The 26,755-nt window shown below is 35.1% G+C and overlaps 2 protein-coding genes across 2 annotated transcripts in view; both read right to left on the minus strand.

Annotated features, from left to right (window-relative positions):
• Positions 1 to 11,089, minus strand: part of prelid1a (PRELI domain containing 1a) — an 11,892-nt gene extending 803 nt beyond the window's left edge. Inside the window, exons 1-5 of the mRNA XM_056472638.1 lie at positions 10,980 to 11,089; positions 9,274 to 9,395; positions 6,496 to 6,721; positions 3,289 to 3,402; positions 2,933 to 3,011 (exon numbers count right to left, since the gene is read on the minus strand). Of these exons, the coding sequence (XP_056328613.1) occupies positions 2,933 to 3,011; positions 3,289 to 3,402; positions 6,496 to 6,721; positions 9,274 to 9,365 (511 nt within the window). The 5' untranslated portion in view covers positions 9,366 to 9,395; positions 10,980 to 11,089. The remainder of the gene's footprint in view (positions 1 to 2,932; positions 3,012 to 3,288; positions 3,403 to 6,495; positions 6,722 to 9,273; positions 9,396 to 10,979) is intronic.
• Positions 11,090 to 23,464: 12,375 nt separating this feature from the next.
• Positions 23,465 to 24,583, minus strand: npy7r (neuropeptide Y receptor Y7). Its single transcript, XM_056472715.1, has one exon. The coding sequence runs from the start codon at positions 24,581 to 24,583 to the stop codon at positions 23,465 to 23,467; it is 1,119 nt and encodes a 372-aa protein (XP_056328690.1).
• Positions 24,584 to 26,755: the final 2,172 nt, after the last annotated feature.

Consider the following 26,755-nt stretch of genomic DNA (forward strand, 5'->3'; position numbering starts at 1 on the left):
TAATAAGATTAAGTTTAACTGACAACATTTACACAACTAATTAACAATTAAAGAGGCCATATGATGCTTTGTAATGGTTCCCTTTTCATTTAGTGTTTAATATACAGTGCATCCAGAAAGTATTCATAGCTCTTCACTTTTTCCACATTATTTTTTGTTACAGCCTTATTCCAAAATGGATTAAATTAATTTATTTCCTCAAAATTCTACACACAATAACTCAAAATGACAATCTGAAAAAAGATTGTTAGTCTAAGATTGTTAGAAGTTATGTAATATCAATAGTTCTGGACCTTTGACCTCAATACAAATTCAGATTTGGACCTTTTAATGTAGACATTGAGAAGCCCTGCTGTGTACACACATGCGTTCAAATAAACGTTTGCAATAGATTTAAAAAAGCTGTTTTTGTTGCATTTACACAGCATTGACCAGCAGGTGTCCCCAGTGTGTGTGTGGAGTTTCCAACACTGCACTTTGTGAAGCAATCGGTTCACTTGTGGCTCGTTTCCACTGACTGGTACGGTACGGTACGGTACGGTACGGTTTGGTACGGGTCACCTTTATCAAGCTTGCGTTTCCACTAACAAGGGTACCCTTTTGGTGGGCGTGGTGTATGACAGAAAGTTTCAGTCGACGTCATTCTCGCTCGAGGAAATGTCTACAATAAAACTGTACAGGTCGCTCACATATCATATGAGAAGCTCTTCTCACAAAACAGAGGCTTTACACACATAAATACTTGTGTAGAAATGTTTATTACTAACTTTTCTATGAACATGAGTTGATTATAACTGCAGATCAATGACAGTGCGAAACAGCCTACTGTAACGTCTGTAATTATATTAAATAAATAAATGAACATATATATAAACACATACAGCCCTTTACAGTCTCCAATATGTTACCAACTACAGAAGACCTACACACAGCAGACATTTTGCCCGTTTTTAGGTTCAAAAACAACACAAAATATAGCCTACAGTCAGTGAAAACCTCTTATCTGTGTCTGTAATCTTCAGCAGCACATGTAGCCTCTGTTAGAGAGTAATTCCGTCATTTCCGGTTCATAATAGTCCAAAAGGTGACGATAATAAGTTAGTTATACATGGCATTCTGTTTATGTTTGCTGATAAATAATGTGCTCCTTTTTTTCCGGCTTCTCCTTTGTTTTTCCGCGCTTCACTCTCGCGTTTGTCAGTGTCTGACAGGATCAGGTTTCAAAAGCACGTCAATAATCAAGCGCAGGTTATTATCATCAGCTCAAGAAGTTTGTTATTTCAGATATAGACGCGCGGCGAGCACAAGGAAGAAAGCGAAACCGCTCCCGCCTCAGACTGCCTCGTAAAAAAACTACGCGGCACAGGGTAAATCTGCTCTACTCCATGGCTTTGTGCTGTTCATCAAGACGACGACAAGGTTTGTTTGAGCCCGGATCGACCATGGCTCGTTATTATATGTATATGTATTTCCGCTGTAATCTCTCAGCTGTGTGTGTATTTTAAACATGGCGGTTTTTTGTTTTCATTCTGGCTTGTTGCGCAAGCGAATGACGTATCTCTGTAAACCAATAGCATTCAGCTGCACATGTGGCTCCGCCTTTAGGTACCCTTTCTCGTGTTTGGTACCCTTTCGAAAGGGTGGCGAAAAAGTGGTACGGTACGGTTCGGTATGCCTTTTGACAGTGGAAACGGCTATAAAAGCATACCAAACCGAACCGTACCGTACCACTCAGTGCAAACGGGCCTTTGATTCAAAGCTTTGAGATGCTTTGTTTCTCATTTTACAAACACTCAAATGTGTCTCTTGTGGCCACTTGTTTCAATTTCATCACGTCCTTTCTTTATTACTCCACTCAAACATTCCTCAAATACATGTTTAATGCGGCTCTATACACAGTGCATTCAGAAAGTTTTCATAGCGCTTCACTTTTTCCACATTTTTTTATGTTACAGCCTTATTCCAAAATGGATTAAATTGATTTATTTTCTCAATTCTACACACAATATCCCATAATGACAATGTGAAAAGAGGTTTTGAATTGTTGCAAATTTATCACAAATAAAAAACCTGAAAAATCACATGTACATAAGTATTCACAGCCTTCACAGGACATGCACTATAGGTGAATTGAATAAACTAAATAGGCCTTAGTGCATGGCTGCGAGTATGAATGAGTGTGTAAGCGCGTTTCCCAGTACTAGGTTGTGGCTGGAAAGGCATCCGCAGTGTGAAACATCTGAAATAGAGACTAAGTTGAAGGAAAATAAATGAATGAATGACCTTCCCACTAACATTTGATAGCATTTCAAAGCTGCACCAATCAGCTGATCTGTCTATGAGCTGATAATTGACCAAACCACTGATGGATTTGCAACACTCCACTGTTTGTGTATCAGTGTTTACATTTGGTTAACAGCGGTGAAGAACAGAAAACCGATGACCTTCACAGCCAATCACAGTCATATCTGCTGAACACGTGAACACAATAGCTAATCAGCGACATTTCAGAACGGGCTCGAAAGTAAGCAGGAAATGGATGTTGTTAAAGCTTCAGCACTGATTGTTATTGAAGTCAATACTTTTGACAACCCTATTTATATGATATATTTTAAAATTCAGCATGTATTACAGAGAATTCAGTAAGAACAGTTATTATCATTGGTCATTATCGTGGAACATCTTAATTTCATTAGAGTCTGATTAAACTGATTTGAACATGATTTATTGTGTAGCTTGTCAATGAACTAACGTTACGACTCTTGAGGTTTCACTAGAACTGGCTTTACTGACAAAATGTGCATGAAAATTGGTTTGGATTTTTCGCTCAGGCCTATAATAAACAAAACAAAGAACCAATGTATGTATTCTAAAGCATCACAAGACCTCTTTAAGCAGCTGCTGCATCTCTGAACTCTAGCTGGTCTCTTACCTTGCATCTTAGCCAGTATGTACTCAAAGCCTTTCATGGTCTTTGTAACATTGCTCTTAAACCGGGCCAGTCCAAATTCCTGAGAATAGAATAAACATAGAAAGCACTTAAATAAAAACAACAACACTCATTGCTGCCAGCCATTGAGAAAGTACAGTGAGGTCATTCAACTACAGACTAAACAGCTGTTAGCTATAAACACCACACACTCTGCATGTCTTGACGTTAATCCAACCATCCAGGCAGCAGAATGTCATTCAAGTGGATTTAAACAGATCACATAAACACACACTACTGTAATAACGCTTTCTTTGAGATCAACGTGGGTGTGCTTATGTGTCCTTTCACTCACTGACCTGAATTGCTCTAGAGAGGCCGTAGAGCTTGGAGGAAACCCAGGCTTGTCTCTCGATTTCAGTCCAACCGCTGTTTTCAGGATTTACTCTGTACACACAACGCTCTTCAATACTCTGCAAACAAAAACATGTGGTTGTTGTTCATGTGTAGTCAGTTGTCAGCCACTTTATCACTGCGTTAAGCAGAAACCCTATTATAATAACTACTCATGTACCATTTGTAGACCTTTATAACTTAGACTTTGACATTTTTAGGGGGGCTCAAACCAGCACGCTGTGACTTTAGGTGGCATTAAAGGGACAGTTCACCCAAATATTGTCCTCTGTTGTACATAATATTTTAAAAATTTGACTTCCACAGTAATTTTTCCTCTTTCAATGTTAATGGCTACACAATTCTTTAAATATCTTAAATATTTCTTTATATATTACTTTATGTTGATCAGAAGTGAGAAACACTTTAAAACCACATGAGGTTCAGTAAATGTACAGTATATTGTCATTATTGGGTAAACGATCCCTTTAATGCACAGTCAAGGCCCTTCACAGGTTTGCATTTTTAAACACAGTCACCTTCCAAATATTTATGGGTGTAAATTATCATAATTTATATATTTTAAGCTTAGCATAATTGTTGCTCTTTTTCAATATTTAGATTTTAGCTTCAATAACCAAAGCTAAGCTAAACTAATTTAAGTCAATTTCTTTCTTAATTTAGACATTTTAGTCATCCTAGAAGAATCTTAAGAATGTTTTTTAATTAATGAACTAATCTGGATTTTTATTGTGACATCAGTATAACAGATCAGAGCTAATCATTACATGAGTGTTTTGTTACACCCATAATTTCCACTCTAACTCTTATGCTTGTTGTACTGGAAATGTCAAAAAGCACTTGCTACAGATGAGAAACAAACCCTATATGATAAACGGCTAAAAGGTTTGGAGACAGTGTGTAAATGTGATTGACACAACATGAGATCGTATTTATTTTTAACCGTGCAAAAAATTCATACTGCATTGTAATGCAGTCACAGGTCTTCTAAACTAGGCTTGATTCTGAAAGATATAAATCCTTAATATTTTTCGGGTTGTAATATGACTCGTTACCAGCTTTGTGAGACCGTAATGAAGAGATCACACTGATCAATTTCAGCTCAGATTTTTACTCGCAGACAGATTTTGTGAAATCAGAGGTAAACTGTGCTCGTTAGGGCGAGTCACAATCACACAGTGTAAATTATTTAGACACTCCAGTTTTTCACGATTCCGCGATCGCTGATTTCCAATGCAAAATCAACAAAGTCACAAATTTTTTAGATCCTGTAAAATTCTTAATTAAACACAAAATAATCAAAAAAATTTTAATAATCTCATAAAACATCCAATTCCAAACCATATAATCAAATTATATTTATTTTAGTTTGCAATGAATTGTTTTACATGACTTATAGATATTTGAGTATCTCTCGACAAATAACGTCTCACCTGTGCCCTCACAATCAGTATATTATATGGAAGTGGAGGGAAATTGTTTTGCAGCCTGTGCAGTAAGCAGACACGGATGAAGCATGAGTGATTTACACGTGAAGACGATGCAAAGATGCATCATGTGGCAAAATTGGGTGTTTTGTGCGTTTTACATGCTTCAGACTGCAAAAGAAAGTTGGAGCAAACATCTAACAAACAGAGCAATGGAACATGGCTGGTATTATGATGTTTGTGAAATCAATACATGATTTTGTTTAACTCTTTTCCTGCAGTTAACGAGAAAAAAAACGCTTCCTTGGCATTGACGAGTTTTACGGCAATCCATGCTTTAAGTGTATTACGTTAGGGGAAGCCCTCAACGCATGTCCTGAGTGAGGTACATGTCAGATGCTCTGGGGAGTGAAATCTGAGAGATTAGTAAGATCGTGAATAAAAATAAGAGTTATACAACCTTCGTTTGGCTTAGTCCCTACCGTTTTAGATCTTGTCTTGACACAAGACCAGAGACGGGAAGTAACGAAGTGCAAATACTTTGTTATTGTCCTTAAGTATATTTTTCTGGTATCTTTTTTAAACAAATATCTGTACTTTCTACTCCTTAAATTTTTAAACCATGGCCATTACTTTGGTCTTCATGTATTTGGTGGTGGGTTCTATAATATTTCATGTCACTGCGCAATATGAACGCATTTTTGATAATTATTATTATATACAGTTGAAGTCAGAATTATTAGCCCCCCCCGTTGAATTTTTTTCTTTTCTTTTTTAAATATTTCCCAAATAATGTTTCACAGAGCAAGGAAATTTTCACAGTATGTCTGATAATATTTTTTTCTCTGGAGAAAGTCTTTTTTGTTTTATTTTGGCTAGAATAAAAGCAGCTTTAAAGTAAAAAATTTTAAGAACCATTTAAGGTCAAAATTATTAGCCCCTTTAAGCAAATTTTTTTTCCGACTGTCTACAGAACAAACCATCGTTATACAATTACTTGGCTAATTACACTAACCTACCTAATTAACCTAGTTAAGCCTTTAAATGTCACTTTAAGCTTCATAGAAGTGTCTTGAAAAATATATAGTCAAATATTATTTACTGTCATCATGGCAGAGATAAAATAAATCAGTTATTAGAAATGAGTTATTAAAACTATTATGTTTATAAAAGTGCTAAAAAAAAATCTCTCCGTTAAACAGAAATTGGATAAAAAAATAAAAAATAAACAGGGGGGCTAATAAATCAGGGGGGCTAACAATTCTGACTTCAACTGTTAACACACACACACACACACACAAACGTACATATATATATATATATGGAATAATTTGTGAAAAAAAATCAGAAAAACTATGGGGTCTGATTATTAAACACATGATAAAAAAGAATCACCAAGGCGTTGCAGACACACATGAAATATTTGGCATGATAAATATCTGGATCTAAATCCTGCTGGTGAATTGAGTTCTGACTTAAAAAGGCATCAACAGTGAGTTACACGCAATAAGAGAACAAGTTATGGAGGAAAAGGTAGCTTGTGGGCCAGTTTTTGGCTTTTCTTTCCATTATAAAGATTGTAACCAATCCATTGTACAATGTGAATCCAACAGCAAATGAATGCTATCCCAGAGAGCCAAGCAGTGTATAAACAACAATGGTCTGAGATTTTTAATGAGACTAATCATGCAGTGTAAAATTGGCATAAGAGGAATGGCGGCCTACCATAACACGCGCGTGGCTGATGTTCCAGGTGAGAGTGGTCAAGGTCCTGCCCTGAGGATCCACCACAGAGTCCTCGATGATGTAAGCCTTCTGTGCCATATGAGCGGGCAGAAACTTCTCCGCCCAGCGAGGAGCTCTGCTTGTTTTGGTCAAGAGACGTCTGGATTTCAGACAGTTGTCTGGAGTTACTTCCCGAAATATGATGTCTTCAGTTAAAACATGATTACTGAGAAATACAAACAGATGATATAAATGATATAGAATTAAATGAATAAAGATCAACAAGAAGAACCAAGTACCTCAAAAGTAAAACAAAAGTACCCCAAAATAAACAGCTGGTCAAATTAAGACATACTTAGGGTTTGAATTTAGTGTCTTATGCTCACGAAGATAATGCACTAAAAGGAATACTGACTCCTTAAGAAACTATTCTAACAAAGTCAATTATCATCAATTATGAATGTGATTGTTCACCCAAAATGAAAATTCTGTCACCATGTACTCACCCTTGTTTAAAACCTGTTTGAGTTTCTTTCTTCTGTTAAACACAAAAAGCTGGCAGCTGAGACTCATTGACTTGCATTGACTTTGTTTCCTATTATAAAAGTTGATGGGTCCCAGAAACCAGCATTCTTCAAAATACGTTCTCATAAAGGTTTAAAACCGCATGAGTAAATTATAAGGCAATTTTCATTATTGGGTGAACTGCAAACATCCGTGATAACTAACATGATAGATTAAAATAGATGCAATAGATGCAGTTGAACATATCATAGGTTTAACTGTATCTCATGTTATTCCATTTTTAGTGTTTATTGTAAAATTTGCCACGTACATTGCAATGTATGTGTACAGAATGAGGTAAAATACACGTGCCATATCACTCTGCTCTTTTTCATTCAGTCATTTTTCTGAAGTGAAAGAACAGCAGTACACTTTATTAAACATCACCTGTTTATGCAGAGGTTAATGTTAATTCCTGGCTGTTTCATTTACATTTAAAATACAACACAATACATCCTTGTCTGCCTCCTTTGATGAGTTCAATTATAATTTAGCCTAGGGCTGGGCCAATATCATTCATTAATTTTCTTTTCGGCTTAGTCCCTTTATTAATCTGGGGTCGCCACAGCGGAATGAACTGCCAACTTATCCAGCACATATTTTACGCAGCGGATGCCCTTCCAGCTGCAACCCATCTCTGGGAAACATCCATACATTCTTGCATTCACACACATACACTACGGACAATTTAGCCTACCCAATTCACCTGTACCTCATGTCTTTGAACTGTGGGGGAAAGCAGAGCACCCGGAGGATACCCACGCAAACGCAGGGAGAACATGCAAACTCCACACAGAAACGCCAACTAACCCAGCCCAGGCTCGAACCAGCGACCTTCTTGCTGTGAGGCGACAGCACTACCTACTGCGTCGCCCGGCTGGGCCAATAAACGTTATTATATCGAATTGTGATAAAATGTATTTCAATAACAGTGAGAGGCTCTGGACCTTTTTAACTCTATATTGATCTAAGAGCCAATCACAGAGCAGAAATGTACAACAATGGAAATCTAAAAGGGTGTTAATATTACAGATATTTTGCCGCAGAAAAATATGTTATGCCATTTAATGGACCCTCTACTTTTTCTGGTTTTATTCATTGTTGGGAAACTCTTTTAAACCTGGAAGCATCAACAACATATATCGAAATATATATCATTATGATTTAATATGGAAAATAATTATCGAGATTGCATGTTTACCATATCGCCCAGCCCTAATTTAGCCTATATTTTATCTACAACACAACTGGGGAGCAAAATAGGTTACTTGGGTGGTTTATATAAGATAGCTCACTCACTGCATGTAGGCAAAATAGACATCTCCATCACTTAAGTTAAAAAGATTTAGCAAGACATCTACTTAGGGCTGGGCGGATAAACGATATATCGAATCGCGATAAAATTTATGTCAATAACAATGATAAGCTCTGGACTTTTTTACTCTATATTGATCTAAGAGCCAATCACACAACAGAAATGAGCAACAATGGCAATCTTAAAAAAAAATAAATAAAAAAATAAATAAATAAAAAAATAAATAAAAAATAAAAAATAAAAAAATAATAAAAAAAATCGCCCAGTCCTACATCCGTTCCGTTTGCTAAAACTTTTTTGGACAAATGAAGCATTTTTTTTTCTTTCTTGTGTTTATTTCAGAGTACATGATGTGTAAGTAAATGAGTGAAAAAGAAACAGGCACTGATAACTGTGTGTCAGATCAGAGTTCATTAATATTCATGATTGTTCCAAATATGGTCAATAAAGACCTTCTGATTCTAGGGGTATTTTATGGGGTAATTCATTTCTGGAGATTTTTTTGCACTTACCTAAGCCACATACCTACTATGTAGACATCAGAGAACAATTTAACTTATTGAATCAATGCAGTATATGGCACATTCAATAATAGGCAGAAACTATTTAACAATGAAAATTGATCCTAAAACTGAAGTATTACAGATATTTGTTACATAAACTATTGCTGCACTGAATTAATATATATATTATATAATCCCATATCAGTGTTTAGTAACTGCAGGAGATGATGCCCATCTATATCATATACTATAAATATGTATACTATATTTTGAAAAAGAATAAAAAAAAAAACTATGCTATACACATGCACACACACACACACACACACACACACACACACACACACACACACACACACACACACACACACACACATGTATAGAAATATGACGCACCTGTAGGGGTTGGGGTATCTCTGCCAGAAAGCCAAAGACACTTGGTCCCATGAGCTCTTCAGAAAGCCCACACAGCTAAAATACTTCACCATTGTTCCCTCTCAACCTGCTTGTGCTAAAACCTGCAACAAAAGACAAAGACAGACAGTAAATAATAAATGAGGCATTTTACCTACACAAGAGACATCTTAAGGACAGGCATGGGGAAACTTATTAAAGAATGAAATTTGTTTTATGAGCATACACAATACATCATCTTGTTATACAAGCATCCAGAGCAAAAAAGATTAGTTTAGCTAAAAATAAAAATACTGTTATTATTTACTCTGGGAAATATGTCATACTGCTCTTATTAAACATGCACCCTGAAAACATGATGAAGAAGACAATATACAAGCAAACAGTGTAATATTCACATTGTTTTGGCACACAAAGGCTTTTTTTTTTTTTTTTTTGGAGCTTAGTAAGATTACAGCTGAACCACTGAGGTCACATGGAAGGTTTTAGGTTCCTCTTCTGGACTTTGAACATCTTAGGACCCTATCTGTAAATGGAGGATGGGTGACCGCTTGGATTTCATTGAAATCATCTTCATTTGTGTTCTAATCCAAATCTCAGGGAATTGGATTACAATAGGGCGAGTAATAATACCATAATTTTCACTTTTGGCCAAACTAACACTTTAATCAATAGGACTCACAAACTGCCACTCAAAGAACTCAACACGAGCTACATAACTAATTGACACATTCAGAATTTGCGGATTCAGTAACATAGTATTTCGTGTATTGTTAAACACAAAAGAAGATATTTTAAAGAATGCTGGGAACTGGGAACCCCTGACTTCTATAACTTTATTTTGTTTATCTTGCTAATTTAAATATTCAGTATTAAATACCATGAAAGTACAACTTCAAAACAAAGTTAGCCCTGTTTAAATGACTGTCAACAATCTTGTACTTTGATAGTCATTGGCTGCTAATGTGATTTCCCCATTTCGAGTTTGCAAACAATACTTGTGTGAAATTAAGTGTGGATGTGTGAATATAAAACCAACTTTACCCGTTATAACAACATATGCCATTTGACACTGAATAAGCTTGTGGTGACAAAAATATTATCTAAGCAAGCAGCTCACTATGTTTTCATAAGATGATACTGAAAACCGCTATTACGAAGTCCACAAAATTTTTGCAGAAAGCCACTTAGCAGGATTAGACAAGATCTAAATGAGCATTGCACTCAGTCTTTAAACCAGAAAAGTCAAATAATTCATGAAGACAATACGTTTTTGTTGAGACAAAACGTTATAATGCGGAAAATGGAAGACGTTATGACAGCGATCATCGAAGTCAGAAGGCAGACAAATCATTGGGTTTTGACAAGATCTTGCCTAAAAGTCTTAGACAGGTATAGAACGACAATTTTAAGAGAAGAAAAAAACAATTAGTAACGTTAGACAACTTTGTTATGAATAGCATTAGTACAGACACGCAGTAAAACAACGTAACACCATCATAAACAACGCCTTTCTCTTCTAACGATACTTCAGCTAAATGTCATGCAGAAGGGTTACTCGTGCCATTAACAGTTAGCTCTCGGCTAACGCATGTTTCCTCTTTCTGAATGAATGAGCTGATTTAGTCAGCACGAGTAAAACATTAACATGAATAAATAAATAAACACAAACGTGAATGGGTACTTACCAGAGTAAACAAGACTATGCGGCTTTCCGTAAGTGATTTTTTCTCTACTCCTACATTTCTCGATCATTCGTGTGTCCCGTCTACATGACTGTACGTGACTGAAGAGAGTAAGGTCATGGTCAGTGACGACACTTCCGGGAGACGTCCACAATACTGTAGCGCTTGTTTACGTGCATTCCTTCACATTTCTATAAGTTAACGCCAGGCCCGTAGTCAGCCTATTCAAAGGTGTGGTACTTTTTTCTCAAAAAGTGGACATTTTTGCAGTTACTCTATCAAAATTCTAGTACAATGAGGTTCAAATACTGCATTTTAGAGACATTTTAAGCACTAATATTTGCTGCATTAGCTTGTCGGATGATGATCATAAGCACGCTTTTTGATGCAACAAAAATGTTCCTACAATTTTGTCAAACTATTTTATCACAACGTGTTTATTTAGCACTGTGCATTTAAACGGCAGTTTGTTACAGTTTTATAAAAAGTGGTATGAGATTAGAATTTTAAATAAACATTTTGAATAAAGTATGAAAAAAGACATATTTAAAATACAAATTTATTATCATTCATCATTAAAAAAATTTTAGGAATCTATTAAAACATATTAAAAACCAATTTAAAAACTTTATTAAAACTTTATTGGGAACTGTAGCCTGTAGGTAAATAACAAACTGGTCAGCTCATTTCCTCAGTCAGAATTTGTAAATTTGAATAATTAAAAATTAAATTTGTCCTAATTAAATTTGTTATTTTCACAATTTATGATGACATACTGTCAAAAATGGGTTAAAAATGGGCCAAATTCAGGACTTTGTCAATGGGAAGGTGGGTCTTTCGAACTACTCGAAGCCCCCTGGCTACGGGCCTGGGTAATAATCAAAAAAACTCTTCAAACAATTTCCACAGAGTTGCTTTGTGTACACATCGTCCAAAACAACACTTGTCGGTGTGGTTTATACAATGGTTTACTTGTGCAGCTTTATCAAAAAGAGATAAATATCAACCCTGTTTACCATTGGCATCCATCGTTCATCATCGTAGACAGAAATGTATATATATTTTAGAAATTTCATCATTTAAAAGGCACATATTTTACCCCTTTTACACAATGTAAGATAAGTCTTTTGGGTTCTGCAGAACGTGTCTGTAAAGTTTCAGCTCAAAACACCCATCAGATTATTTATTATACCTTTCTGAATATTGGAATTTTCTGCTCTGAACACAATGTAGCTGTTTTTGTGGAATGTGCCTTTAATGCTAGTTCTACCCGCCCACCGTTCCCACTTGCATGTCAGAGTGTGCCTCAATCTCCACCTCAGCTGCCTCAGCACAGGGACAGACATAGATATATACACTAGATATTGCATGCTCATTTGTACAATGTTCTCAGGACAAATGTCATAGTCAAGACTAAAGCCAATGTGAAGATGCTGGACTTTAGCGCTGTGTATGGGTGTAGTAATGAGCAAACAAAGAAAACAAAGCACAAAGGCATAAGATTTCATAGGTAAGATTTTCCTTTTTACGATTTTATATGTTATGAACTTTTGTGCTAAACAAGTAACATTATTGATGATGTACAGTCACTTACTGCACTGACCATAAGGCAAAGTAGCACCAACTCGCACTAAATACTAGGCTTATGCTAGTTTTGTTGAATAAATAAGCAAACAATGTAAATGAAATATGGCAACAATATGCAGCGGTGCTAGAAACTTGTATTACTGACGGCTAAGTTCGTAACCGAGAGATTCAAACGAATCACATAGATCAAATTTAACAGGTAGGGAGGATAATACATTTCCATGCACACAAACACGTGCTTTTTGTCCGAGCAATCACTTCGATCGATGTATAAAAGTGATGTAAAATTATAATGTATCGATCATATATATGTACATGTATATATGTGTATATATGTCTGGTTCTTGATGGCCAGTCCTCTACTGCCCCTTGGTCTCACATTCATTTTAAAGGAGTGCTACCCTGTACTAAAACGGCGGATCCATTAACGTATTCCTTCCAATAGACAACAATAGCGTAGGTGACATCTAATGTAAATATCTATGAGTAGCAGACATGAAGGAAACAGATCCCACATAACTTTTGTGAGAAATACTACAGTAAGAACTTAACTAATGATTATTATGTGATGTATTTGTTGTGGAGTTGCAATGATGAGTCACACACAATGTCGTTACGAAGTTCATTTGTATTGGTTAACATTAACACATAGCCTGAAGCATCGTGGGCCTAAAAGGCAAATCTTTTTTCATAAGAACAGTGAGTTAAATATTAACCACGTTTGACCATTTATTATGTTAAAAACTTTATATTTTATTTAATTTATATTTATATTTTATTTATATTTATTTTACTAAACTTGTAATTACATTTCATTTATTTCTAGCCTAAACACTGTAATAATTAAACAATTATTAATAAATATTTAGTTAATATAATTGAAAGTATTTCCCAGTATTGGGTTGCAGCTGGAAGGGCATTCGCTGCGTAAAACATGCTGGATAAGTTGGTGGTTCATTCCGCTTTGGTGACCCCTGATGAATAAAGGGACTAAGCCAAAGAAAAAATGAATGAATGAGTGTGTATGGATGTTTCCCAGTACTGGGTTGCAGCTGGAAGGGCATCCGCTGTGTAAAACATATGCTGGATAAGTTGGTGGTTCATTCCGCTGTGGCGACCCCTGATGAATAAAGGAACTAAGCCAAATGAAAATGAATGAATGAATATAGAAAGCAATGCTTCATAGTTTATGTTAAAAAAATTTTTTAATTCGGCAGATAACAAAAGAGAACAATATAGCAGTAATAATTACAATAGTTTTTGCTCTGTTTTGTTACAATAAAATGATAACAGTGACTGTGTTTCAGTAGATAATGTTTATATGGAAGATTTTTAATATGCTGGCCAGTTAACAGACAAAATAGACTATTTAAGCGTTTGAATTAGAATTATTAATTATTTTATTTTTCATTTGATTCTATTCCACCTACTGCCAGAATAATTCATAAACAGAAAAAATGTCATTTATTTACTTTTCTCAAAAATATATCATTGTTTACTTAATTATGCCAAATGTTGCATTCATTCATTCATTCATTTTCTTTTCAGCTTAGTCCCTTTATTAATCTGGGGTTGCCACATCGGAATGGACTGCCAACTTATCCAGCATTTGTTTTACGCAGTGGATGCCCTTCCAGCTTCAACTTATCACTGGGAAACATCCATACACACTCCTTCACTGACATACACTACGGACAATTTAGCCTACCCAATTCACCTATATGTTTTTGGACTTGTGGGGAGCACCCGGAGAAAACCTACGCAAACATGGGGAGAACATGCAAACTCCACACAGAAACCCCAACTGACCAAGCCGAGGCTCGCACCAGCGATCTTCTTGCTGTGAGGTGAACATGCTACTCACTGCGCCACTGTGCAGCTTGTTTAAAACAGTCATTATTTAAAACAGTCAAAATATGGTCAACCATTTGGTAGAGCGGCAACCAAAGGCATATATTCGGCCCACAGCCCTCAGTCGAGTTTGGTTTTTTGTCCTTTATAAGAAAAACTTTGGGCACCCCTGCTTTAATGGGTCATTAGCATGGGGACCAGTAGATCATTAGCTTGTATATTGGCTGTTTAATTGTTCTGCATGATCCAATCATCTACCTAAAACTCCTAATTAACTAATAATAAATTTGTTAATTAGGTGTATATTAAGGCAAAATAATAAAGTGTTACATTAGTTTCCTTTAGATTTGTTCCTGATTCTGAGAAGGGAGAAAAAGCATACTTTGTCCAATAGAGGGCAGACATTGATTAGATTTGCTTTAAGCAAATGTTGGTTCAACAAAGTTGGTTTGAATTAAATTTGGTAGTGACTTCCATAAGAAATTGTTATTTTATTTTATTTTATTTTATTTTATTTTATTTTATTTTATTTTATTTTATTTTATTTTATTTTATTTTATTTTATTTTATTTTATTTTATTTTATTTTATTTTATTTTATTTTATTTTATTTTATTTTATTTTATTTTATTTTATTTTATTGGAAAACACCTATTAGGGATACTGCCGTACATGATTACACACACACTGTGCAAATAACCCTATTTGCATGGATTTGTACATTGCTGTTTAGAATAGATTTAGAAAACCAATTTACTGTCCTTAAGAAAGAGCTTTTTGAAATGGCCGTTTTCCAAAATAACCAATCGTGAAAACAAAAACACATCCAGACTGCATGAACAGGACAAAGTAGGACGAATAACACATAGAAAACCTTTGTCTGATGTTTTATTTACAGTATCTGTGTTCAGAACACCATCTAAAGGCTTATTGAATGTTTAGTGAATCTAGAGGTTTATGCCACAGCTTATTAAATTCTCTGAGGGTTCCTCTCCCCTTTTGCCCCCTGTGTGCAACACTGAACAAAAAGTGATTACAGCATGAAAAACCCCGCGCTGTGCACTGGAGATGAATAATGCAACAGCTGCAATGTGGATATTATTGTTTTGTTTTCATAACCACTTCATCCAAACGTTGGTGCGGAGCAGATCATTTTAACTCTTTTTCCTTATATCTTGTCATGCCACGGCTTTGTCTTGCAGTTCAACAGATTTGATAAGACGCTGAACCAAATAAAACCAATATGCAAATATATAGATTTGTTTTCCTTTCAATCAATCTGCTCCCCTTTTGCGGTTTTCTCAAAGATGAGATTAAACAGGAAATATTCAAAAGCAATTTTTATTTAGTTTCACTGCAATCACAGTAGATATTACATGTGCCAATGAGGCCTACAAGAAGACGATTCAGTAGTTATCTCTGCATTTACATGAAGCATACAAGTACATTACAACCTTCACATCTTATGGTATAGATACAATCATTAGCACAAAGCAATTTATTTACATGATGTAAACAACACATGCAAGACATTTATATCTTCAACAAATCACAAAATCAAATCCATCAAGTCATACTTAACAATTTAAATGCATCACGTGACTTTAACTGTATAACACTTTGCACTTGTACAATTTATTAGTCATGTCAATGCTTATTGTGCTTTTTAAAAACATCGACAAGGGTTTTGTTGAAAAAAATGCTAGAATTTCTGTATTCTGTACAGTTGACGACAAGATTATTGTGACATTTATATTCTTTTTCAAATGTTTCCCAAGTCCTCTGCACTGTAAAAAATCCATTATTTTACAATTTTACGTTACTTGTACGTTAAATGACTGTTAAATGAACGTTATGTTAATGTTACAATACGTTATATTTTTATTTTACCCCAGCTGCTGGAAAAGAAAAATGTAAAATAACGGCTGTTAAATTACAGAAATTTACCGTAAAATAATGGACATTAAATTACAGAAGTTTCCTTAAATTTAAATTTCCCGTAAATTTCTGTTATTTTACTGTATATTTCTGTAATTTAACGGCCGTTGTTTTTTAAGTTTTTTTTACAGTGTGCAGAAGAATAAAATGTTTAACTAGTCATGGGCTGGTATAAGATTCTGATATGATAACCCTGGATAAAAAATTCACGATTTCACGATATTGTGATTACTGCTCTACAATAAATTCTTTTTAAATGTCTGGGTAAAAAAAAAAAAAAAAAAAAAAATGTTTTGCCCTTTAAACAGAAAATATATTATTTTGAGAAACATTAAAAAAAAAAAAAATTGTATCAGTAAACATGTCAGGCTAAATAATTAAAACAGATAGTTTTAAAAACACAGATTTCTTTACAATTTAAAATGGCATTTTTGGATATCTTTTCTCCTGGAGATACTGTTGTCCTAAAAAACAAACAAAAAAACAAAAAAAACTAATTAAAAAAAATGTTTTTCCAACCGCGGTATAGCCTGAAAACGGTTATCGTCCCATGCCTATTTTCAACACATTTTTAAACCTAAAAGTTTAAATAACTTATTTCTAACAATCAAAAAAAAAAAAAAACTTATGTCTTTGCCATGATGATAGAACATGATATTTTGCAAGTTATTTTATGAGAAACTAGAAACTAGCTTAGATTGCAGTTTAAAGACTTAACTAGGTTAATTATATTAGGCTAGTTACCGTAGGTTAAGTATGCAAGATATTGGGCAACAGTGTTTTATTCCACAGCCAATCAAGGAAAAAATCTTAATGGGGCTAATAATAATGACCATAACATTTATATATACACGGTTAACGCATTTTGTAAATTACACAGTAGTTAACTGTAATTTGAACTGTATTTTACTGTAGAACAGTTAAAGTTGCATTGTGAAAATTACTGTATATTTTACAGTAAAGATTTACAATGCGGTAAATACATATACAGCAAGATAAATAGTGCTGTAAATGTAAATACAGTATTTTTGCTGGAATTGAATTACAGTAAGTTACTGCACTGTAAAAAATTATATGATCAAATAGGTCCTGACAGCATATGTTTTAGGCCATTGTAATTTATTAAACTAAGTTAATCACATTCTAACTTAATTTCGTAAGTTACGCAAAGCTGTTTAAGTCAGTTTAACATGATATAAGTTCAATGGACTCATAAGATTATTTTGATTTAGCTTAAAAATGTACACTGCCAGTATGTTATGGTAAATTCTACAGGAAATTGTTAACAGTTTATTTTATTTCATTAAAACCAAACTAAAAGAAATGACTTTCTCCAGAAGAAAAATTATAATAGGATATGATATAATATAAATTTCCTTGCTCTGTTAAACATCACTAGTGAAAGATTTGAAAAAGAATTAAAATTACACACATAATTTTTTTCAACTGTAGGCTATATATATGATTGTAATGCAAATGTCAAGTATGCACGTACAATAACATCCAGATCTGCCAAAATGTGCATTATACAACAAAGCACATCAGATTACATAGTATCCCACAATGCAATACATGAAAGCATTTTAATGGGATCTAGGTTGGTCTAGCTCAGGCACCAGCTTCACACGAAACAATGACAGCCATTCAAAATTTTCCATGTATGTTGTCAATTTAGACATCTATATATATTAGAAGTGCAACATATATCAACATATCTCTTTCAACGGTGCAAGGGTGTGTTTTGGAGGGCTTTTAAAGCACGAAATGGACTTTATGTAACAGCTCACTAGTGAAGGGTTTGGGATTGTGTGCTCTTTTGGTGCCATCAGCCAATCAGAGTTGTTATGACATCTTTTTTTAAGGGCCCATAGTGATTAGTGATTATTACTCTGTGGTCCCATGATGGCAGATTTTAAATCATGTACTTCTAACGGGTCCGCATGCATCCGGGAAAGTGCTGTGAGATGAAGCGAAATGCTGACGGATGCCTTTCTCCAGGTCGTAAATGTAATATGTCACATGCAATTTACAGCTTAGGTGATTGGCTTTAAAAAATGTTTCGACAGCATCAGCAGCATCCAGGCTGCATGCAGGCATAATGGAGAAAAGTTCGCCACATGTTTGAATGATGGTAAATAGGAACCACTTGTGGAATTAAACAAACCAGTGATAAGATGATAAGAGCTTGATGAAATGCCTATCATTATGTGAAGCAAAATGAATAGGTGGTTTAGGGCAAAATGGGGCTAAAGAGTCAATTTAAAAGGAACATTTAAATTTGCTGTAGGGGACTTATATTCTTTAGTGGATATTTTTTTAGCTAAATCTGTGGAACTGTGGTCCTCAGCGATTCATAAAATGAAAGTTAGCTGCTTCAGGCACTTTCAGAGTAGAAAAAAACTAACAAGCAAAACAAAATCAACAACTGTGGCTCCTAACAATCCACTGAAGTCTTATGAAGCAAAACACTGTTATAGTCGTCGTTGTTATTGACAATCAAAATGTAATCACTTGTGCTTATTCTGAATCAATGAAATGACTTTTCACAGATTTTACTAACAATTTGTATTTACATAATACTTTATGTGTGTGTGTGCTGTGCATATTTATTAGGTAACACTTTATTTTGATGGTCCATTTGAGTATTAGTAGACTGTCTGCTTAATATCTGCTGATACTGCTCCTTCAACTGACATTTAACTGACTATAAGAAACTTTGCAAGTACATGTCAACTTACACTAACCCTAACCCTAACCCTAACCCAAACCTAACAGTCTACTTATAATCTAATGAGAATTAGTTGGCATGTAGATGCAATGTAACTTAAATTCAACAAACGGTCCATCAAAATAAAGTGTGACCATTCATTACACATATGAAGAGTTTAGATGCAAAAAATTCAAAGTGCTGTCTGAAATTTATATGGAAAATGAGCATTTTTCTCAGGCCTTCTATGTTTATGTTGAGTTTTTTTTTTACTTTAAAGACCATGAAAAGATCTTACTTTTGTCATAAAAGTTAAAGTTTCTGAACCTACACAAAGGAGCCTGGTAAAAATGCTCATTTTAGAAGGACATTTCACACAACATTTAGACGTTTCTGCATCCGAACTCTTCATATATAAATACAAACTTACATAAAATACAAAAACATACCACTCCCCCCTCCAAATATATTGATTTACAATTGATATTTTTATATTTATATAAAACACACGTAGAAATATATACAGTACAGACATCTATTCTATTATGTAAATACAAACTTTGATTTAACCGTTAATTATTTGCATTATGAAACCGAAAAAGTTTGTACTTCAAATTATCATAAACGTGCTTTGGGCTGTTTGTAAAAATCTACAAAAAAAGTCACCTATACATATCGGGTGAGAAAATCAACAGCAAATTTTCTTTTTATGGTGACTATCCCTTTAAAGGATTAGTTCACCCAAATTGTACAATTCTGCAATTGGTTACTGACCCTGATGTCGTTGCAATCCCTTGAGACCTTCGTTCATCTTCTAAAAACAAATTAATTAATTCGAGAGTTCTCTCATCCTCCATATGCAGAAATGTTCCCAAAATGTTCAAAGGAATGAAAAATATTGTCTGTGTTTACTACTACACTTGCGTGTTGCGCTGCGCCGCCTTTCCACTGCACACGACAGTTGGACACGACCTTCGGAATACGCCCCAAGTTGCACAGAATTTTTAAGTTTGCCGCGCACCATGAGAAAAGCTGAAATTTCGTGGTGTCCGAAATAAAGAAGTGCAAAATCAGGAGCCTTTATTTTCCGTGTGTTCACCAAAAATTTTGGAAGGAATGTGGAGACCACTTAAAATACTTTTTTTATTACTCATTTATGAATAGAAATATATTTGTAATATAAACTTTTTTTTTAATACGAAAAAATTATTAATTCTCATCTCGAGCGCACATCCCATCCGGTCTATCAGTTGCATATGGTCTAGTCGCAAGAGTTCAAATATTTTAACAGGTCCGCAGCTCAAATCGGATCCAAATTTTTCACATTCGGAGATGATCCGAACTCCCAGACTTCTCTCCATTGGAAATGAATGACTTCCGGTCTGTCTCTTGTCATTTGTTGTGTGCAATGGAAAGGCGGCTTAATGGCAATACATCATATTAGTAATAGTAAATGCTTACTCTAACATAATGTAGGAGAGAATAAATATTTTTGAAACATTTAGAAATTTTGAAGCTTAATATGATTACAGATTGAACCACTGAAGCTTTGTGGAATGTTTTGACATTTGGTTCCTTTGGTTCCTTTTATGGACTTAAACCGCCTTTCCATGGCACATGACATCCGGATATGACTGTCAGAATACATCCCCTTGTGGCAGTCAAACAGAATTTTCAGTTTTTTCGTTTACGAGAAGCTGATTCTTGCATTGGTGTCCGAAATAAAGGAGTACAAAAGCAAAAGCCTTTATTCTCTGTGCATTCATCATGGTTGAATGAATGAATGAATACTAGAAACACATAGAGTGCTAAAAATTTTGAAGGGAATGTGTAGACAACATTAAAAATATATATTGCGCACACGTACCTGCTTGGACAACACTGGAATACATCGGCCAATCGCATACGGTCTAGTCGCAGGAGTTCAAATATTTTAACGGATCCACAGCTCAAATCGGATCCAAATTTTCAGCATACGAAGATGATCGGAACTCAACGCATCTCCCGGACTACTCTTAATTTGAAATGAATGACTTCCGGTCTGTCTCTTGTCATTTGTTGTGTGCAGTGGAAAGGCGGTTTTAGGACCCTTGATCTGGAGAATGAGGGAGCTCTCGGATTTCATCTGAAACATCTTGATTTGTGTTCTCTCAGATGATTGGAATGACAGGATCAGTAATTAATAACAGAATTTTCATTTTAGGGTAAACTAATGTTTTAAGGTAATTTAGCTTTTCACTGCCATCAGAAATTAGACCTTTTTACTAAACACCACAGAATCAGCACATTTTCTGGGGAAAAAATCATTAAAGTGAGGTGGGCTTGAGCTTGGGGCAAAGAGCATCCAGTATTGATAAAGATACTTTACTAGGACTTGTTCAAAATAATGACTTCAGTTTGAAGTGCTTTTAATTTTTTTCTAATGTTTTTTGTTTTGTTGCTTAATGCCTGTCAGAACAAAATGTCTTTAAATTTGATATTAAACTAAACCATACACTACATTTAAAGGGTATCCAAAATTAATTTAACCATTAAAATGAGGAAACATTTAAAAATAAGTGGCATCCTTATACAATGTACCTATTGTACACCATATGCATTGCTTTAAGGGGATAGTTCACCCCAAAATTAAAAATTTCTCATCATTTACTTACCCTTCACTTTTTCAAAAATATTTGAGTTTCTTTCTTCTGTTGAACACATTAGAAGATATAGAAGATATAGAAGATATATATATATATATATATATATATATATATATATATATATATATATATATATATATATATATATATATATATATATTTAATTCTGGTAGATGGCACCCATTGACTTTCATTGTAATTTTTTTCTACTATGGAAGTCAATGACTGACATTCAAAATATTTTCTTTTGTGTTCAACAGAAGAAAGAAACTCATGAATGTTTTAATCACACAAGGAAGAATACATGATGAGGTAATTAATGTTTTAAAATAATTTTTTTACTATCCCTTCTGTAGGCAACCCAGACTCATTCTCCAAATGTACCTCATGTACGTCCCAGGAACTACTTTTTTTTTGGAGTTTTTGTTTTTCGCAAAGCCACCAGCGGCTGCTGTGTGCGATCTCAAATGTCTTGCCTGCTGTTCTCACGTAAATTCACCAGAGGCTGCTGTTGACTGACTGATTGACTGATAGAATGAATGACTAACGAACTGACCGATTGACTGAACCACCCTCCTGCTTTCCTTAACCCAACCAATAGTAATTTCAAAGCACAGATTGACCCGCTAATTGTCCACCAATATACATGGCAAGCTAACTGGACAATCTGGTACCAGTGGTTAAGCAGTCCATAGGTAAGTGGTCAGCTGGTAAGCGCAAAAAGGAACAGCGTCATATCGCCTTGTAGTGTTTGTTTTAAAAACGAAATACAGCCATACGCACTTCTGGCTACATAGTTCACTATCTCCAGAAGCGTATATAGGGCTACGTTTTCAGAATGAGCCTATGTTGTTTGTAGGCCTTTCTTTTTTTGGAGAGTGTAACATATTTTAAACATGCCGGTTCCCTTATCATTATGATGATTGACTATCTCTATGGTGGGCGCCAGTGTTAATAACTAATATTAGCCATCTGGATTCAACTAGTGTATTCATAATCTTGTCAGTTATTGTGCCTTAAGCCTCAACTGCAGGGTCCTTTATACCCCACACACTCTCAGAAATAAAGCTATATACAAGAGCTTAAGGGGAGAGTTCACCCATAAATTTAAATGTACCCACAATTCACTCAACCTCAAGTGGTTCCAAACCTTTATGAGTTTCTTTATTCTGATGAACACTAGAAAATATATTTTAATGAAAGCTGAAAACCTTTAACTATTGACTTGTTAATAGTAGGAAAAACAATTACTGTGGAAGCCAATGGTTACGGGTCCCCAGCTTTCTTTAAAATATCTTCTTTTGTGTTCAAATGAATAAATAAACTAATAAAGGTTTGGAAAAGTGAATAATTGATGGCAGAATTTTCATATTTGGTTGAACTATCACTTTAAAGGTATATACAAAGTATGTAAAGTGTACGTTTTAATACATAAAAAGTTACTGCCTCAGCGACAGCTCTCGTACCTTTATTTCTGAGAGTGTACAATACTTTTACGTATACTTTTACGCTGTTCTACTGAGCTTGAACAAATACCCGTTTGATAAATATTACATTAAATTAGGACTGGAACATGTCAAGGATCAGCCAAATAAATTTCCACGCATATATAGTAAATCATGGAGGATTAGGAAAGTGCTACATTAAGTTTATGTTCCATGCAGTGGTTTAGAGCAGACTTTAGCCCCATTGTCCCCTGCTGGATTATATACTGTGCAACAATCAAGCTCCACCAGACCGAGAAAGACTCTATCTTCATGATCAGACAGCTGCCGCAGGCTGACCATCATTGTACCCGTTCACAATCATCCCTCTCAATGATCGAGTCCTGAAGGAGCCATCAGGGTAGATTGAGTCTGGTTTGTGCTCACAGCGGAAGAACATGAGGAAGCCGTTCCTATAATTCTGGTTCATCCAGCCATAGAGCAGCGGATTGACGAAAGTTGAGCACATCGCCACAATGTGAAACAAGGTATAAATCAGTTTGTACTCTTTGAACTTGAGAATCAAGTCAAGATCGCTGGCCAGCTGAAACATGTGGAAAGGAAGCCAGCAAACTGCGAAGACCACGACTACTAGAGCCAACATCTTAGTGGTCTTCTTCCGACGGACAATGCCATCGTTGCGGTTGGAAGGGCTGACGTGGTTTTTCAGTTTAATCCAAATGCACACGTAAGCATAACTGATGATGGCCAAAGGGACCACATACTGCAGGAGAAGCATCGATAGACTGTAAATGACCGCATCCCGATTCGTGCCATTGGGCCATTTCTCAGAGCAAACCGCAATCCGTAAGTCGATGTAAGGGATTTCCTCGTGGCGATACTCTCGGAAAATGGCCAGTGGGCCAGCCAGTATGGCAGCGAACGCCCAGGTCAAGCCAATGATGATAAAGCTAGTGCATCGATTGAGTCGCTGACCAAGATGGAAAACAATACACCTGTAGCGCTCCAGAGCAATAATGGTAAGGGTGAGAATGGATACGTGAACGCTGAGAGCTTGGCTATAAGGCACCATGTGACACATGACTGCTCCAAATTTCCATTCGTCCAACAATGTGTAAACCAAGGTGAAAGGTAAACACACCGTGTCCACCATCAGGTCAGCCAGGGCCAGATTGGCGATGAAGTAGTTGGTGACGGTACGCATGTTTCTATAAAGAATGATCATGTAAATGACCAGAGAGTTGCCCACAAGTCCTAGCAGAATTATCAGTGAATATGCTAATATAAGAGATATTTGAACACTTAGGTGCTTGGTGATGTCATCCACAAAGGCTGGTTTGTAAGTGTTGACGCTGTCATTTCCCAGGCTGGTCTCTTGATTCCCATCATGGAGGACTGCGTCCTCTGTTCCATTGACTAGATCTGATTGGCCCATGTTAACCCGGTAGCAAGGACATACATGTACCTGCCAAAAGAATAAAGAAAAAAAATTAACATTCTTGCCTGAAATCTTAATCAAAGTATTCTTGTAAGAATACTTTCATTGACTGAAAATGCTTTCAACAATTTTAACAGAGTCACCTGTCTTTATCTATTTGCGCAGGCTCATATGAAGGCATCAAGTCAATCAGAAGTTCAGTATGAAGCAGTGTTATGGAAAATCATTATTATTTATTCATCAGGGGTCGCCACAGCAGAATAAACTGCCAATTACAATTATTATTTTTTTATGTAATGTCATGGTTTACTTTTTAAGTAAAGTAATGAGTTACATGTTTTTTGTGTATTATTTTTTCCCCACAAAAAGGTCTGGGCCTGCTTGTTTGTAGTAATATGAAAAAAAAGAAAAATACATGTTTTAGAAAAATATTTACGCCAAAAGCGAAATGCTTGAATAATTCAGGATGCAAGACAGAAAACACCCTTCAGCAATGAATTTCAAGAGTTTGCATTTCATTGATTTTTTTTTCCATTTTAAGGGTAGTAAAGGATATTGAATCTGTTTTTTTTTTTTGTGGAAGTGAGATGAATAAACACATTCACATTTAAGCAGAACATTAAGCATAACATTTTTCATCATAAACAAAAAACATCATTTACTCCTGATTTCTCTTTACATGGAATCGGGAGATCAGTCAGTCAGTCAGTAAAGCAAAAATTAACTTATATTTTTTTGGATAGAATAAAGTAATGTGCTACTATACTAGTTACTTGAGAAAATAATCTGACTACATAACTTACATTGCATTGTTTGTAATGTGTCACCCCAACACTGGTATGGAGTACCTCAAGGCTGATAATCCAAACACAGTTTTTACACACACTGTAAAACCCAAAAAGTATACTAAATCTATTTGAGTAAACTAATCAATTTGAGCACAGTAAAACCAAATAAATGAAGAGAACTCAAACCAACTGAGTACTGTAAAACCCAGTAAGTTATGGCAACTCAAACTGTTTGAGGAAACCGATTACTACAAAGCATTTGAGTTAAAAAGTGAATCTATATGAGTACCGGGAACTTACTCCATTTAAGTTGAAGTAATGAGGTATTAAATTAACTCATTACCTTCAACACTGAGTTCAAAACTCTTTTTAAATGAGTAGAATTGTAAATTTTGAGTTAACTACACTCATTTCACTTGATAAAGTTGACTGTTGGGTTTTACAGTGTAGGATAAAAACCCTTCACTTAAAAAATATAATACTGCCTAAAAATACTCATTCTTGACTGATGTTCAGTTAAATCTTTGTCATCAGTCGAGAAATTGGATCTAGATTTAGGGATGAGTACCAAGAAACTGTATTTATTTTGGGCCCTGTATAAAATTAGGTCAATACCAGACTACTGATAAGCTTTATGGCAAAACGGACTGTTAATGATACCTGTGCTGCTTTGTTGCTGAATACTTAAGTGTTAATAGCGACTTAAAATCTGCTATCTATCATTTTACATCCCTGAATGATGGAATCACATGATTGACAATTGTCATACGTGTGAAATCATGACAGCTATAAAGCAATCAAAAGTGTGGGCTCACATAACAAAGCTAAGCAACACCATTGTAAAATAAAAACACATGTGTAGTGTAACACTGAACAAAGGTGGTAACATAATAAAACATCTATACAATGTAACAAAACACGCCATACAAGTGAAGTGTACTTGAGTATTTATATTGTAAAGTACTGTCGACTGCTGTAAATTCCAACAGTAACAAAATAACATTTAATTATCAGCATACTTGAACATCTTTTTGTATTTTTGCATCAAATCGTAGAGAATATTACCAATAGCTCTATTAATAGGAACTGTTATCGAAAAGCGCTATCAGTATCATTATTGATCAAATTTAAATGACACCCATCCCAGCTAGATATTCATTCATTTTCTTTTGGCTTAGTCCATTTATTCAACAGGGGTCACCACAGCGGAATGAACCGCCAACTTATCCAGCATATGTTTCACACAGCGGATGCTCTTCTAGCTGCAACCCAGTACTGGAAAACATCCATATTCTCGCATTCACACATACACTATAGCTAATTTAGTTTATTCAATCCCAGTTAGACAGCAATCTATAATTTATAGGCCAGTCGGTAGCTT

The sequence above is a fragment of the Danio aesculapii genome, chromosome 14 (assembly GCF_903798145.1).
Source record: "Danio aesculapii chromosome 14, fDanAes4.1, whole genome shotgun sequence".
Classification (NCBI taxonomy): domain Eukaryota; kingdom Metazoa; phylum Chordata; class Actinopteri; order Cypriniformes; family Danionidae; genus Danio; species Danio aesculapii.